This window comes from Sparus aurata, chromosome 19 (assembly GCF_900880675.1).
Source record: "Sparus aurata chromosome 19, fSpaAur1.1, whole genome shotgun sequence".
Classification (NCBI taxonomy): domain Eukaryota; kingdom Metazoa; phylum Chordata; class Actinopteri; order Spariformes; family Sparidae; genus Sparus; species Sparus aurata.
The window spans coordinates 18769924-18787213 of record NC_044205.1 but is presented as its reverse complement, the minus strand read 5'-3'; the positions used below and the strand labels follow the sequence as shown (position 1 = coordinate 18787213).

General features: G+C 36.3%; 1 protein-coding gene across 4 annotated transcripts; it reads left to right on the top strand.

Moving 5' to 3' along the window:
• The first annotated feature begins 1316 nt into the window (after window positions 1-1316).
• On the top strand, window positions 1317-17269 carry LOC115570061 (uncharacterized). Of its 4 annotated transcripts, none has more exons than XM_030398311.1 (12): window positions 1317-1461; window positions 2734-2811; window positions 3604-3630; window positions 8662-8742; window positions 9716-9763; window positions 10178-10252; window positions 14068-14145; window positions 14912-14938; window positions 15153-15233; window positions 16513-16560; window positions 16964-17039; window positions 17149-17269. In XM_030398311.1, the coding sequence occupies exons 1-11, from the start codon at window positions 1393-1395 to the stop codon at window positions 16994-16996; spliced, it is 645 nt and encodes a 214-aa protein (XP_030254171.1). In that variant the 5' UTR covers window positions 1317-1392; the 3' UTR covers window positions 16997-17039; window positions 17149-17269. The 4 variants fall into 4 exon arrangements, with proteins under 4 accessions (XP_030254171.1, XP_030254170.1, XP_030254172.1 ...); XM_030398310.1 differs by lacking the exon at window positions 1317-1461 and adding an exon at window positions 1880-2028 and having other exon boundaries at window positions 17155-17268; XM_030398309.1 differs by lacking the exon at window positions 1317-1461 and adding an exon at window positions 1881-2028.
• Window positions 17270-17290: the final 21 nt, after the last annotated feature.

The following is a 17290-nucleotide window of genomic DNA, read 5'->3' as shown; positions in this document are numbered from 1 at the left end:
ATATATATATATATATATATATATAAGATCTCATTGTTGTATCTTATTTGGTAATTTACTGGTGTAAAATTACCTAGGTGTGTTTTTTTTCTAATTTTATTTTAAAACCCTAACCTTAACCCTAACTTCAACTGCATTTCATTGTGCTATCTTGTATTGATGATTATTTACTTTTTTATTTCCAATTATTTATTCCTTTTATTTTTTTAAAATGCACATCTTTTAAGTGAAGTAAAACTTTAAAATGACTGTGAAATTGAGTTATGAAAAAGTTGTTTTCGAAACTTCCATCTTTCACCGTGACGGTGATTTTTTTTAAAAAAAGAATGTTTATAATTCATATCTACTTTCAGTAACAGGCCTAAGTTTTTCATTTTTTATTTTTTTATTTTCACTAAAATGGCCTCCATGCAATGATTAAAGAAGCCCAAAGCAGTTTTCTTGGAAACCAAAAGAGCTATATTTACATTAACCAAAATTTTCTGTGTGACCTCGTTTTTTGATGGAGCAGTGTACAGGGCTTAGAAGAATCTAGTGGCGAGGTTGCAGATTGAAGGTGTCTGAACATCCCTCATCTCACCCTCCCCCATAGTTGCCACTGAAAATATAGACAGAGAGGAATGACAGTGTTTGGTTTGTCCCATCTGGACTACTATACAAAATGGCAGATTCTGTGGAAGACGAACCGCTCTCTCTGTAGATTCTTAGTTTCAGGTGATTATACACAAACAAAAAAATAATTATGAATATTATATGAATTTTCTGCCAATAGATCCCCATAAATCCTGCACAGTGGACCTTCAGATCAGCTTTGTTTGCAGCCATGCTCACTAGCTCACTGTCCTCTTCTTCTTCGCTGTTTTTATTGGAACTTTACTGACTAATTCGATCAGTAATAGTCAGTTTCAAATCTCCACAGGCTAACTTTAGGGTTTGTCTTCGTTTTCCTTCATTCGTTTTTGGCCACTTGGGGGCAGTAAACATAAAAACAAGCACTAAATATCACCAGCTGAGAAGTTCATTCTAAAGCTGTCTGTGCCAGGGACTAATATTACTTGGAGGCCTCTAGTAATTTTAAAGAAAGAAAACACATTACCAACTATATTTTTGCTAAACACTGAGGTCATGTGTAAATATCAGTCCAATGCAAATCTGCATGTTTCAGGTTTGGTTATTGTATTTATTTTTAAACATCTGTTTTCCGTTACTAGACAGTATGAAATTTGATTAGGGATCTTATAGCGTATAGACACTAAACCATGTTTATCAGTCATGGGGTGACACACATTACAGTTAGTTGTACAACAGGCTCCACTAAGACTCCGCCCACTGACAGGGACACTATAAAGCAGTTAGTTGTTTGTGCAGAGTAGAAGCAAATCTGTTTTCAAGATGAGGGGGCTCTTATCACTCAGTTTGATGGTCTTCGTTCTAACAGAATCCACGAAGGAAGAAGATATGGTAAGACTGGAGATTTACTACAAATAATAACTAAAAACTAAAAATACAAAAATACATTCTTGCTTTTCACTCACTTTGCAGTAACTTCAATGTTGGTTTGCAAGCCTCAGACTTTAGGCTTTACAATTTAATCCATGGGCTACAAATACATTTTATGACCATTTTATGAACATGCTGGTGACTCGAAATGAAATGGGTTAAGTTATTGATTATGTGACTGCTTCCTTTAAAATCCAATGTCAGTGCCCTTACTCTCCAAACACTATCATGACCTTGGATCAAAGTTTTTGTCACCACTTTAAATGGAAGTAAAACAATTTCTTGTAAAATCTTGAAAATGAAGACAAGTTTAATGCAACAGCAGTGGGAGGACTTAGCCAAAAAATACATACACATACATAGAGTAACTGTAACAAACTCCACCTACTGTCATGGCTCCTATAAAGCAGGTGTAGGTGTAGATAGGAGACTTACTTTTTCAAGATGAGAGGACTCGTGCTGCTCCTGTTGACCGGATTTATTTTAGCAACATCATCAGCATCTCCAAATCCTAAACCGACAACAATGGTACTGAAAAGGAAGTACTTTAACTGACAAGAACTACTAACTGCTAATTACTCATTGCATTTATTCTTTTCAATAACTTTGCCCTATAATCATCCTCATTCTTAATAACCTTCTTCACTCTTACTTTTCAAAAACTCAAGTGTTACTTTGCCTCAGATGTGTAGAGGCAAAAAAAGGCTTTACAGGTTCAACAAATGAATACCCATTTGTTCAATTTTGAATCACTATGTAACATTAAGTGTTCAAAAGGAACTATTTCTGAACCTACTGTTGAAAGTCAAATACGACTGTACTTGTATAACTGGAATATTTCATCACCTTACCTCAATTGTTGAAACTGAATTTCCTGATTGTGATCCTCACTTTATGCACTTTTGAAGAAACATATTTCAAGTATATATTATTTTATTTTCAACATTTACAGTAGGTCTCCAATATATACAATTCAAATTAAACTGTCATTTCTCAATTTTTGTAAAGTTTTCAAATTTCATTTTGAGGATACCCTGAAGTCAACTAGTACAATTTTTTCAAGAGTCAAACTAATTAAAGTGAAATGGTTATATTTTTTTCATTTCACAGCTTTATTTGAAATCCACTCTCAATGATGTTTGCAGGACTTTACAATTTGAGTCAAATGGATACCAAGCAAACGCTTTATGTCCTTGGTTAGAGGTTTTCTCATTTTAAAATTTCAATTTTCAGCCTGCCTTTGGATCCAGAACAGCAACGGGTGGGGGCGGGTTTAACTCAACAAACAACTCGACAACCAACTCAACAATGGTAAGTAGACTGTGGAAGAAAGATACTTCACTATTCTTAAAGAGTTTTTCAAAAGTCAAGGCATGGAAGAGGAGTTTGGCGCTGAGCCTGTGGTGGTGCCCTTTTATATGTGACAGGTTCATTTATTGTTTATTTGTAAGAATTGTAGATTTCTACGACTCTTCAATTTCTCTGGTCTCGTCTTAATCTTAATCTTTTCTCCTTAATTGTCCAAACTTCCTAAACTTTGTCATTTTAGTACAAAGTAATGTGTTCTTGTTTTACCTACATGACTTTTTACTTTGTATTTGACCGGCAGAGGTGTGACTAACCCATAGGAGCCAATGTGTGTGTAAAACACGAGTTCCACAACTGGTCTTCCGATAAAGAACAATCCATAATGACAAAGAGCAGTGGGACCATTACTGTATATACAGGATATAGATATAGCAAGTAAATATAAGTAATTGACAGTGCGCACAGTTCCTTGGTTCTTTCACAGCCTGATCCTCCAGTTTGATCCTGTCTTTAAGACTTTCTGGTGTGTTAAACAGGACTAAAAGTATATTTTTATGTCTTTTATAAATTCTTATTAATTTTTAAGAATCACAGAAAAAGCTGGTGTAGAGGTCTGAATGTGGGCCGCTATTTATATCAAACATTTTCAGATTATTCTTTTTTTATTTTATTTTTTTGAGGTCCAAAGTCGTCAGTCTTACAGCAAAATGCAAACAACCATCATCTCATCTCACTGAGTTAGAATAACTATTTCTATATTATTTGATTCAAGTGCAATGCATTTTTGTATTTCAGGCAACAGAGGTGCCCGCAGTAAGTGAGGTAGGTAGACTTTATAGAAACTTTAACGTATGATTGAGTATTTTGGGCAGGCTGTAGTAATAACAGCCTAATGTGACTCGTACACAAATTACAAAACAAGCTGGTAACATAAAATAGCTTGACCTTCAGCTGGATTTATCATTTTAATAAACCCACTGATTTGTTATAGACCCTAATATTGCGATAAAGTGTTGCCGATAATTTGCTCGTTCAGGTAGAGGCTGATGGTGTTCGGGTGGCGATTAGCAGTTCCGATGGGTTCAGAAGACCACCTGCGAATGGAGAGGATACCAAGGTGAGAAAATGTTCAGAACTCAAGGATAACAAAATACGTAGATCACAACCTTAAATACAAATACACACAGTCCTGCTGCTGTAAATGTGTATTAACAATATTGTTAACAATATGTAGCTGTATTTGAAACTTGAAGGGGTTCAAAACACATTATCTGGAAAGACACTGTGTACTTAGACCAACTTCTAAGTTAAAAAAAGAAGACATCATTCATAAATTCACTTTGTTTTTGAAGGCGGGAAATAGTCAATCACAGTCTTTCCAGTAACAAAAGGTGTTCCACAAGGCTCTGTTCTGGCCCCTCGCCTCTTTACAATATATATTGATAATGTAGTCTCCTCTCTAACATTGCAGCCTGCTTTACAAATACCTATTCCTAGTTAGACTTTGTCTGAGTAAGCAACATCACATTTGCCAACAGATAAACCAGCTGGACTTTGATATTAAATCAGAATTAACAGTGTTCTTTTAGTTCTATGAACCACAGAACAAATAGAACACATTTTTAACTCCACCTGCTGAAACCAGAAACTATAAAGCAGGTGTATGAGATCAGAGATCAATTTATGTCCAAGATGAGAGGGCTTACAGTACTGTGCCTTGTGGGAATCATTCTTGAAGCCTCTGTAAGACAACACGCTAAGATTATTGGATTTCCTGAAAAGGAAACAACTTTAATTGATTTAAGAATAATGAACGCTGCCATTGCTCTCTATATGTTTAATGTACTCGAATGCAGTGAACATAGCACATCACCTATTGCTACTTATTTAGCAATAGCTTGAACTTCTGCAACATGATTTGTGTCACCTGGAGCTTCCAGATATGTCAGATTTGGTGTGCTGTATATTTAACATTGGAGGATTATTGCTTAACTAACAGGTAAGTGTTAAAAACAGGCTGTAGAACCAGACTTCAGATTGAAATTATTTTTGTTTTAAATGAAGAATGTTTTTCAAATTTCTATTCCCCATGACTCTGTGATAAGTTAGAGCATTAATAATGTTGATTCCGAGGCATGTCTCTACAAAACAGGTTTACTGATTATTTTGCTGCTGTGTTTGTCGTTTTGTGTCAATGGCCTTGCTGAAACAAAATAAACAAAACCCAAGGTCCACTCTTTAGTTTAGGGTTGTATTTTGCTTTTTGTTTTTTATTCAAGAGCTATATATTTATTTTTCAGATGCCTCAGGGAGACACGGCGCCGACTCCACCTAAGAAGACATTACTAGTGGGTGAAAAAAGTGTCAGCAGGAGAAAGTGATTTTTATTAATTTTCAAGCCTCGACCAAGAGATCATGTCATTAATGAAGGCTGACCACTGGCAGTAGTTGCAGCATGGCATCATGCTTAGCTCCAAGCTACAGATGGTGTTGTGCTGCCCCCACTGTAGTTGTGGAGAGATATTTGTTACAAACACAAAAAAGTGTTATTTCAGACAGATGAGATCAGTGAAATGACCAAATTATCTTCCATGATTAAAACCCCTTTTTGGTGACAGTTAAAAAATAAATAAATACAATTTTTATTTTATTCTTAGAAATGATCATACATTTTGCAGGAATTGTTCTCAGATTTACCAACATACTAACATCAGTTCTACTTTCAATTTCTTATATTTTTCCCTATTCTTTAGGACCTAATTTCCACTACCCCTTTGGAAAATGAAAAAGGTATTCTTTCTAAGCCAAGTGACAGTAATGTGGACCAGGTAAGAAACTGGAATCAGCACTCAACAATTTCAATATTAAAGTGTTTTACAATCAAATAATTTAAGATGTTTATGTCTAATTTAAATGTTGGTCATCTTGTCCTTACAGGAAAAGCAAAAATGAAAGAAGACTGAGAGCAGAAGAATGAACAGACATTGAAGGGTTTAAACTCTGACAGTCACAGAAATGCTGCTTTAACAACCTATTCAAATAAACATTTGAAGCCTGTTGTGTGAGAAGTTCCTTATTTGTTAATATTATTGGATAGAGGGCAAATGAAACATCTAGTTTTTTTAAGGTCAGGAACCTTTGATAATGTATGCTTGCTTCGTCAAAATCAACACCTACTCTGACAAACCGAGACGCCAGGGGAAATCAGTAAGCAATTATTGGAGAGATTTGGCAGGTGGACACAAGTCTTGAGTTTACAAATGGATAAAAAACACGTAGATACTGCATAATTCTCCATTTTCAATGTTTAAAGATTCAGACAAGACTTCAATCACAAGGATCACTTTATTTTCTGTGTTAGACTCTTTTCTTTTCATCACAAATATTATCCAAGTCCACCCAAAATTTGCCAGCAGGGATCAATGCTCCCCGACATCTTTTATGCAAAGGACAGAAACATAGAACACATTTCCAGTTCTTCTTCACCTTTCTAAAACATAACTGTGCTCTCAGTAAAAACCCATTTGATTTTAACCAGGCATACCACTGTCTTGTAAGTGGATAGTTCTCTGTTGGTTTGGGGACAATTGGATTTTACAGAGGAGCAGTTGCTGTCACTGTTTGGAAATTAAGTTATGCACAAGCAACAACCTGTTCTACACACCTGCAATGAGGGCTGACACAGCACATTTACTTATGAGGAAAAGCCTGTGTACCAACTTGACTTATGCACAACACAACGGATGGTCCCAACACCATTAAGAAGGCAAGAAATTCCACAAATGAACCCTGACAAGGCACACCTGTGAAGTGAAAATCATTTCAGGTTACTACATCCTGAAGCTCAGTGAGAGAAGGCCAAGGGTTTACAGCGCTGTCAACAAAGCAAAGGGTGGTTATTTAGAGGAATCTAAAATATTAAACATATTTAGAGTTATTTCATAATTTTTTGTTTGCTACACAATTCCATATGTGTTCATTCATAGTTTTGATGCATTCAGTGAGAAACGACAATGTAAATAGTCATAAAAATAAAGAAAAACATGAAATGAGAAGGTGTGTCCAAACTTTTGACTGATAGTGTGTGTGTGTGTGTGTGTGTGTGTGTGTGTGTGTGTGTGTGTGTGTGTGTGTATGCAATTATAGTCATTTATTTAAAGCGGAATACACAATAAAAAAAAAAAAAAGGTAAAAAAAAAAAAAGAAAAAGTTTAGTTTATTTAGTAAATTATTGAAGCAAAGTTCAGGTGTTAAGGTTATATATTTATTTACAAATTTACTGATCTCAGAAGACAGAAAAGGATAGAACTTTTGTTGTATTCTCCAACTAAAAATACACAAATAAATGATTGTTTTTCACTTTGCTGTTACTTCAGTGTCACTTTGCAACCTTCAGACTTCTAATTTTACAATTTTAATCCATGGGCTACAAATACATTTTATGACCTAGTACTAGTGAACATGCTGGTGATCCGAAATGAAATGGGTTAATTTATTGATTATGTGGCTGCGTCCTTTAAAATCCAATGTCAGTGCCCTTACTCTCCAAACACTATGATGAACCTTGGATTAAAGTTTTTGTCACCACTTTAAATGAAAGTAAAACCTTCTCTTGTACAATCTTGAAATGAAGACAGGTTTAATGCAACAGCCAAAAACATACATATACACACACATGCATAGAGTAACTGTAACACTCCACCTACTATCATGGCTACTATAAAGCAGGTGTAGGTGTAGATAGGAGACTCACTTTTCCAAGATGAGAAGACTCGTGCTCAGTGGCGGAGCCAGAACGGGTGGGCCTGGAAAAATCTGGATGGGCCTGATCATTTTTTAAAGCTAATATAAGATGTATGTAAACGATTTATGATAGGCTATAGTAAAATCTGACGGGCCACTGTAAATTAGCCTATGGTACGAATAAAAAATGTCCACCAGAAGAGAGTGAGAGATTGGCGAAAAAAATCAAACGGAGCTTTAGCGCTGTCTGAGGAGGACAGCAACAGGACCAGGCTGCCTGGTGGAGGGAGGAAGAAGGCTAGCGAGGAGCCTGAGATAAACATGCAGGGATGAGTTATCAGCAAACGGGCACGCCACGAGAGAGTGTCCCGCAAAATGATCAGGGCGAAACAAATGTAGCCTACGCCACCGTGAGTGACAGCAGAGGTGAGGAGTTTGCCGCGAGTGCTGGTTGGATAAATCGTTTCCTCCGCCGCAATAACTTCACTTGCAGAAGACAACTATTGCCTAGAAGGATGCCAGAGAATTCGCCGAGAAGCTGGCGAAGTTTGTGACATTTTCATCCCGGATTTTTGTGTGGAGGGAATTAAACGGCTGTCCCAAATTGCCGCCTGGTCTGTTAAGTGATTGAAACAAACGCCCAGGCTATTATTTGATATGTTACGGGATGTATACAACCACATTCACAACCTGCCCCGGCGGGCCAGAATACATATATAAAAAACCAACAACACTGTCTTACCAGCAGTTTTTACACAAGGCGGAGTCTTCTGGGCTTTGAGTTAAACGCATTGATAATGTCATCATAATCCGAACTGTGATTGACTGACATCGGTCAATCACTTTAAGAACGATCCATAATGACAAAGAGCAGTGGAACCATTACTGTATATACAGGATATAAATATAGCAAGCAAATATAATTGACAGTGCGCACAGTTTCTTGGTTCTATCACAGCCTGATCCTCCAATTTGATCCTATCTTTAAGATTCTGGTGTGTTAAACAGGACTAATTGTATGTTTATGTTTTTAATTTTTAAGAATCAAAGAAAAAACTGCAGAAAGGTCTAATATTGCTATAAAGTGTTGCCGATACTTTGCTCGTTCAGGTAGGGGCTGATGGTGTTCGGGTGGCGATTAGCAGTTACGATGGGTTCAGAACACCACCTGCGAATGGAGAGGATACCAAGATGAGAAAATGTTCGGAACTCAAGGATAACAAAATACGTAGATCGCAACCTTAAATACAAATACACACACTCCTCTCTAACATTGCAGCCTGCTTTACAAATACCTATTTTAGACTTTGTCTGAGTAAGCAACATCACATTTGCCAACAGATAAACCAGCTGGACTTTGATATTAAATCAGCACTAACCGTGTTTTTGTAGTTCTATGAACCACAGAACAAATAGAACTGTTTAACTCCACCTACTGAAACCAGAAACTATAAAGCAGGTGTATGAGATCAGAGATCAATTTATGACCAAGATGAGAGGGCTTACAGTACTGTGCCTTGTGGGAATCCTTCTCGCAGCCTCGGTAAGACAGCGCGTTAAGATTATTGAATTTCCTGAAAAGGAAACAACTTTAATTGATCTAAAAATAATGAACGCTGCCATTGCTCTCTATATGTTTAATGTACTCGAATGCAGTGAACATAGCACATCACCTATTGCTACTTATTTAGCAATAGCTTGAACTTCTGATACATGATTTGTGTCACCTGGAGCTTCCAGATATGTCAGATTTGGTGTGCTGTATATTTAACATTGGAGGATTATTGCTTAACTAACAGGTGTTAAAAACAGGCTGCAGAACCAGACTTCAGATTTATTCTACTTAGTTTTAAATGAAGAATGTTTTTCAAATTTCTATTCCCCATGACTCTGTGATAAGTTAGAGCATTAATAATGTTGATTCCGAGTCATGTCAATTTCATTGTACTCTCCTGTACAATGACAATAAAGACTATCTTATTCTATTCTATTCTATTCTATGTCTCTACAAAACAGGTTTACTGATTATTTTGCTGCTGTGTTTGTCATCTTGTGTCAGTGGCCTTGCTGAAACAAAATAAACAAAACCCAAGGTCCACTCTTTAGTTTAGGGTTGTATTTTGCTTTTTGTTTTTTATTCAAGAGCTATATATTTATTTTTCAGATGCCTCAGGGAGACACGGCGCCGACTCCAACTAAGAAGACATTACTAGTGGGTGAAAAAAGTGTCAGCAGGAGAAAGTGATTTTTTTTTAAATGTTAAAGCCTCGACCAAGAGATCATGTCATTAATGAAGGCTGACCACTGGCAGTAGTTGCAGCATGGCATCATGCTTAGCTCCAAGCTACAGATGGTGTTGTGCTGCCCCCACTGTAGATGTGGAGAGATATTTGTTACAAACACAAAAAAGTGTTATTTCAGACAGATGAGATCAGTGAAATGACCAAATTATCTTCCAAGATTAAAACCCCTTTTTGGTGACAGTTGAAAATTTAATAAATACAATTTTATTTTATTCTTAGAAATTATCATACATTTTGCAGGAATTGTTCTTAGATTTATCAACATACTAACAGTACTATCAGTATTATTGTCAATTTCTTATATTTTTTTTCGTATTCCCCAGGACTTAAGTACCGTTATCCTTTTGGAAAATGAAAAAGATTGTCCTTCGAGGCCAAGTGACGGTAATGTGGACCAGGTAAGAAACTGGAATCAGCACTCAACAATTTCAATATTAAAGTGTTTTACAATCACGAATAATTTAAGATGTTTATGTCTAATTTAAATGTTGGTCATCTTGTCCTTAAAGCAAAAATGAAAGAAGACTGACAGCAGAAGAATGAACAGACACTGACAGGTTTAAACTCTGACAGTCACAGAAATGCTGCTTTAACAGCCTATTCAAATAAACATTTGAAGCCTGTTGTGTGAGAAGTTCTTTATTTGTTAATATTATTGGATAGAGGTCAAATGAAACATCTATTTTTTTTAAGAGCAGGCACCTTTGATAATGTATGCTTGCTTCGTCAAAGTCAACACCTACTCTGACAAACCGAGACGCCAGGGGAAATCAGTAAGCAATTATTGGAGAGATTTGGCAGGTGGACACAAGTCTTGAGTTTACAAATGGAAAAAAAACACGTAGATACTGTATAATTTTCCATTTTCAGTGTTTAAAGATTTAGACAAGACTTCATTCACAAGGATCACTTTATTTTCTGTGTTAGACTCTTTTCTTTTCATCACAAATATTATCCAAGTCCACCCAAAATTTGCCAGCAGGGATCAATGCTCCCCGACATCTTTTATGCAAAGGACAGAAACATAGAACACATTTCCAGTTCTTCTTCACCTTTCTAAAACATAACTGTGCTCTCAGTAAAAACCCATTTGATTTTAACCAGGCATACCACTGTCTTGTAAGCAGATAGTTCTCTGTTGTTTTGGGGACAATTTGATTTTACAGAGGAGCAGTTGCTGTCACTGTCTGGAAATTAGGTTATGCAAAAGCAACAACCTGTTCTACACACCTGCAATGAGGGCTGACACAGCACATTTACTTATGAGAAAAAAGCCTTGATGATAATAATAAAAAATGATCTCTTCCTTTTATTAAAAAAATGCACATCTGTTAATCTTTATATTAACTGACAGTGATTTTTCTAAAATGTCTATATTTAATTTCTACTTTTAGTACATTTTTTTCATTTTTTATTTTCCCAAAATGGCATCCATGCAGGGATTAAAGAAGCCCAAAGCAGTTTTCTTGGAAACCAAAAAAAAAGCTATATTTACATTAACCAAAGTATTCTGTGTGTGACCTAATTTTTTAGTATTTTTGAAGGAGCAGTGTGCAGGACTTAGTGGAATCTAGTGGTGACGTTGCAGATTGCAAGCGTCTGAACATCCCTCATCTCACCCTCCCCCATAGTTGCCACTGAAAACATAGACAGTGTGGAAGACCCTCTCTAGAGTCAGTTGCTGTGTCTCAATTCAGGGCCTGCATCCTTCAAAGGACCCAGCCTTTGCGGTCCTCGAAGGCAAGTGCTTCGGAGAGACTTTGTTAACCACCCCAACCGTTGTTAAATGGGACAGTCTGGCCTTTGGAGCATTTCCTGGTTGTGTCACCAGCTGTTTTCCTCTTACGTCACGATTTCTGCCGTCCAGGCCCACAAAAGTGATCATCTACACCACACAATGTTGCCATTTTCTCTCTTTCTTTCTTCTTATTCGGGCGCGCAAAGAATCTTGGGATATGTGAGGTCACGAGGGATAGTAGTGGTGCATCCTCCAAAAAGAGGGAAAAGAAGGCTGCATTTGGAGGAGCCTTTGAATTGGTACAGTCTTTGAATTGGTACAGTCTTTGAATTGGGACAGCCTTTGTGCGACATTGTGACGTAATTGTCCCTTTAAATGAGGCCTCCGAAGGGTGCAGACCCTGAATTGAGACACAGAATATGTTTGGTTTGTCCCCTTTGGGCTACAGTACAAAATAGCAGATTCTGTGGAAGACGAACCGCTCTCTCTGTAGATTCTTAGTTTCAGGTGATTATACACAAACAAAAACATAATTATGAATATTATATTTTCTGCCAATAGATCCCCATAAATCCTGCACAGTGGACCTTCAGATGGGCTTTGTTTGCAGCCATGCTCACTAGCTCACAGTCCTCTTCTTCACTGTTTTTTTGGAATTTTGCTGAATAATTAGGACAGTAATAGTCAGTTTAAAATCTCCACAGGCTAACTTTAGGGTTTGTCTTCGTTTTCATTCATTCGTTTTTGGCCACTTGGGGGCAGTAAACATAAAAACAAGCACTGAATATCACCAGCTGACAAGTTGTTTCTAAGCTGTCTACACAGGGGACTACTATTACTGGAAGAGCTCTAGTAATTTAAAAGAAAAAAAATCTCATGACATACCATATTTTAGCCAAACACTGAGGTCACATGATAATATCAGTTCAGTGTTGCAGGTTCGGTTATTGTATTTATTTTTAAATGTCTAATTTCTGTTACTAGACTAGTGAACAAGTATGAAATTGATTTGGGATTTTATAGCTTAAAGAAGCGCAACCATGTTTATCAGTCATGCTGTGACACACATTACAGATAGTTGTACAACAGGCTCCACTAAGACTCCGCCCACTGACAGGGACACTATAAAGCAGTTAGTTGCTTGTGCAGAGTAGAAGCAAATCTGTTTTCAAGATGAGGGGGCTCTTATCACTCAGTTTGATGGTCTTCGTTCTAACAGAATCCACGAAGGAAGAAGATATGGTAAGACTGGAGATTTTACCACAAATATACTGATCTCAGAAGACAGAAAAGGATAGAACTTTTGTTGTATTCGCCAACTAAAAATACACAAATAAATTATTGTTTTTCACTCACTTTGCTGTTACTTCAGTGTCACTTTGCAACCTTCAGACTTCTAATTTTACAATTTTAATCCATGGGCTACAAATACATTTTATGACCTAGTACTAGTGAACATGCTGGTGACCCGAAATGAAATGGGTTAATTTATTGATTATGTGGCTGCGTCCTTTAAAATCCAATGTCAGTGCCCTTACTCTCCAAACACTATGATGAACCTTGGATTAAAGTTTTTGTCACCACTTTAAATGAAAGTAAAACCTTCTCTTGTAAAATCTTGAAAATGAAGACAGGTTTAATGCAACAGCCAAAAAATACATATACACATACATGCATAGAGTAACTGTAACAAACTCCACCTACTATCATAGCTACTATCAACCAGGTGTAGGTGTAGATAGGAGACTCACTTTTTCAAGATGAGAGGACTCGTGCTGCTCCTGTTGACTGGATTTATTTTAGCAACATCATCAGCATCTCCAAATCCTAAACCGACAACAATGGTACTGAAAAGGAAGTACTTTAACTGACAAGAAATACTAACTGCTAATATGCAATAACTCAAGTGTTACTTTGCCTTTGATGTGTAGAGGCAAAAAAAAACTTTAGAGATTCAACAAATGAATACCCACTTGTTCAATTTTGAATCACTACATAACATTAAGTCTTCGAAAGGAACTATTTCTGAACCTACTGTTGAAAGTCAAATACGACTGTACTTGTATAACTGGAATATTTCATCGCCTTACCTCAATTGTTGAAACTGAATTTCCTGATTGTGATCTTCAGGTTATGCACTTTTGAAGAAACATATTTCAAGTATATATTATTTTATTTTCAACATTTACAGTAGGTCTCCAATATCTAAAACTCAAATTAAACTGTTGTTTCTCAGATTTCGTAAAGTTTTCAAATTTCATTTTGAGGATACCCTGAAGTCAACTAGTACAATTTTTTCAAGAGTCAAACTAATTAAAGTGAAAGTAATTATATATTTTTTTCATTTCACAGCTGTATTTGAAATCCACTGTCAATTATGTTTGCAGGACTTTACAATTCGAGTCAAATGGATACCAAGCAAACGCTTTATGTCCTTGGTTCGAGGTTTTCTCATTTTAAAATTTCAATTTTCAGCCTTCCTTTGGATCCAGAACACTAACGGGTGGGGGCGGGTTTAACTCAACAAACAACTCAACAACCAACTCAACAATGGTGAGTAGACTGTGGAAGATACTTCACTATTCTTACAGAGTTTTTCAAAAGTCAAGGCATGGAAGAGGAGTTTGGCACTGAGCCTGTGGTGGTGCCCTTTTATATGTGACAGGTTCTTTTATTGTTTATTTGTAAGAATTGTAGATTTCTACAACTCTTACATTTCTTAATCTTTTCTCCTTAATTGTCCAAACTTCCTGAACTTTGTCATTTTAGTACAAAGTAATGTGTTCTTGTTTTACCTGCATGACTTTTTACTTTGTATTTGACCGGCAGAGGTGTGACTAACCCATAGGAGCCAATGTGTGTGTAAAACACGAGTTCCACAACTGGTCTTCCGATTAAGACCAATCCATAATGACAAAGAGCAGTGGGACCATTACTGTATATACAGGATATAAATATAGCAAGTAAATATAAGTAATTGACAGTGCGCACAGTTTCTTGGTTCTTTCACAGCCTGATCCTCCAGTTTGAACCTGTCTTTAAGACTTTCTGGTGTGTTAAACAGGACTAAACGTATATTTTTATGTCTTATATAAATTCTTATTAATTTTTAAGAATCAAAGAAAAAGCTGGTGTAGAGGTCTGAATGTGGGCCGCTATTTATATCAAACATTTTCAGATTATTTTTTCCATATTTGTTTGAAATTTCAAAGTCAACAGTCTTGCAGGAAAATACAAACAACCATCATCTCATCTCACTGAGTTAGAGTAACTATTTATGTATCATTTGATTATAGTGCAATGCATTTTTGTATTTCAGGCAACAGAGGTGCCCGCAGTAAGTGAGGTAGGTAGACTTTATATAAACTTTAACGTATGATTGAGTATTTTGGGCAGGCTGTAGTAATAACAGCCTAATGTGACTCGTACACAAATTACAAAACAAGCTGGTAACATAAAATAGCTTGACCTTCAGCTGGATTTATCATTTTAATAAACCCACTGATTTGTTATAGACCCTAATATTGCGATAAAGTGTTGCCGATAATTTGCTCGTTCAGGTAGGGGCTGATGGTGTTCGGGTGGCGATTAACAGTCCTGATGGGTTCAGAACACCACCTGCGAATGGAGAGGATACCAAGGTGAGAAAATGTTCAGAACTCAAGGATAACAAAATACGTAGATCGCAACCTTAAATACAAATACACACAGTCCTGCTGCTGTAAATGTGAATTAATCCACAGCAAACAACAGCAGAAACGTAGGCTGTGGTTTTGGTATTTTTATATTTTTTAACAATATTTAGCTGTATTTGAAACTTGAAGGGGTTCAAAACACATTTTCTGGAAAGACACTGTGTACTTACACCAACTTCTAAATTAAAAAATAAAGACATCATTCATAAATTCACTTTGTTTTTGAAGGCAGGAAATATTCAATCACAGTTTTACCAGTAACAAAAGGTGTTCCACAAGGCTCTGTTCTCGGCCCTCGCCTCTTTACAATATATATTGATAATGTGGTCTCCTCTCTAACATTGCAGCCTGCTTTTAAAATACCTATTCCTAGTTAGACTTTGTCTGAGTAAGCAATATCACATTTGCCAACAGATAAACCAGCTGGACTTTGATATTAAATTAGCACTAACAGTGTTCTTTCAGTTCTGTGAACCACAGAACAAAGAGAACACTTTATTTAACTCCACCTACTGAAACCAGGAACTATGAGGTCGGAGATCAATTTATGTCCAAGATGAGAGGGCTTACAGTACTGTGCCTTGTGGGAATCCTTCTCGCAGCCTCGGTAAGACAGCGCGTTAAGATTATTGGATTTCCTGAAAAGGAAAACAACTTTAATTGATCTAAAAATTATTAACGCTGCCATTGCTCTCTATATGTTTAATTTACTTGCACCCAGTGAAAAAAGCACATCACTTATAGCTACTTATTTAGCAATAGCTTGAACTTCTGCAACATGATTTGTGTCACCTGGAGCTTCCAGATATGTCAGATTTGGTGTGCTGTATATTTAACATTGTAGGATTATTGCTTAACTAACAGGTAAGTGTTAAAAACAGGCTGCAGAATCAGACTTCAGATTGAAACTACTTAGTTTTAAATGAAGAATGTTCTTCAAATTTATTTTCCCCATGACTCTGTGATAAGTTAGAGCATTAATAATGTTGATTCCGAGTCATGTCAATTTCATTGTACTCTCCTGTACAATGACAATAAAGACTTTTCTATTCTATTCTATTTTATGTCTCTACAAAACAGGTTTACTGATTATTTTCTGCTGTTTGTCGTCTTGTGTCAGTGGCCTTGCTGAAACAAAATAAACAAAACCCAAGGTCCACTCTTTAGTTTAGGGTTGTATTTTGCTTTTTGTTTTTAATTCAAGAGCTATATATTTATTTTTCAGATGCCTCAGGGAGACACAGCGCCGACTCCAACTAAGAAGACATTACTAGTGGGTGAAAAAAGTGTCAGCAGGAGAAAGTGATTTTTATTAATTTTCAAGCCTCGACCAAGAGATCATGTCATTAATGAAGGCTGACCACTGGCAGTATTTGCAGCATGGCATCATGCTTAGCTCCAAGCTACAGATGGTGTTGTGCTGCCCCCACTGTAGTTGTGGAGAGATATTTGTTACAAACACAAAAAAGTGTTATTTCAGACAGATGAGATCAGTGAAATGACCAAATTATCTTCCAAGATTAAAACCCCTTTTTGGTGACAGTTAAAAATTAAATAAATACAATTTTATTTTATTCTTAGAAATGATCATACATTTTGCAGGAATTGTTCTCAGATTTACCAACATACTAACATCAGTTCTACTGTCAATTTCTTATATTTTCCCTATTCTTTAGGACCCAATTGTCACTATCCTCTTTGGAAATTGAAAAAGATTTTCCTTCTAAGCCAAGTGACGGTAATGTGGACCAGGTAAGAAACTGGAATCAGCACTCAACAATTTCAATATTAAAGTGTTTTACAATCAAATAATTTAAGATGTTTATGTCTAATTTAAATGTTGGTCATCTTGTCCTTACAGGAAAAGCAAAAATGAAAGAAGACTGACAGCAGAAGAATGAACAGACATTGACGGGTTTAAACTCTGACAGTCACAGAAATGCTGCTTTAACAGCCTATTCAAATAAACATTTGAAGCCTGTTGTGTGAGAAGTTCTTTATTT

What these genes read in the sequence shown, in the direction of transcription:
- LOC115570061 (XM_030398309.1), top strand. Translation starts at nt 1,945, where the DNA reads ATGAGAGGACTCGTGCTGCTCCTGTTGACCGGATTTATTTTAGCAACA. An exon ending in CGAATGGAGAGGATACCAAG is followed by an intron (nt 8,743 to 9,715) that starts ATGAGAAAATGT and finishes TTTATTTTTCAG; the next exon opens with ATGCCTCAGGGAGACACGGC. An exon ending in CAACTAAGAAGACATTACTA is followed by an intron (nt 16,561 to 16,963) that starts GTGGGTGAAAAA and finishes CCTATTCTTTAG; the next exon opens with GACCCAATTGTCACTATCCT.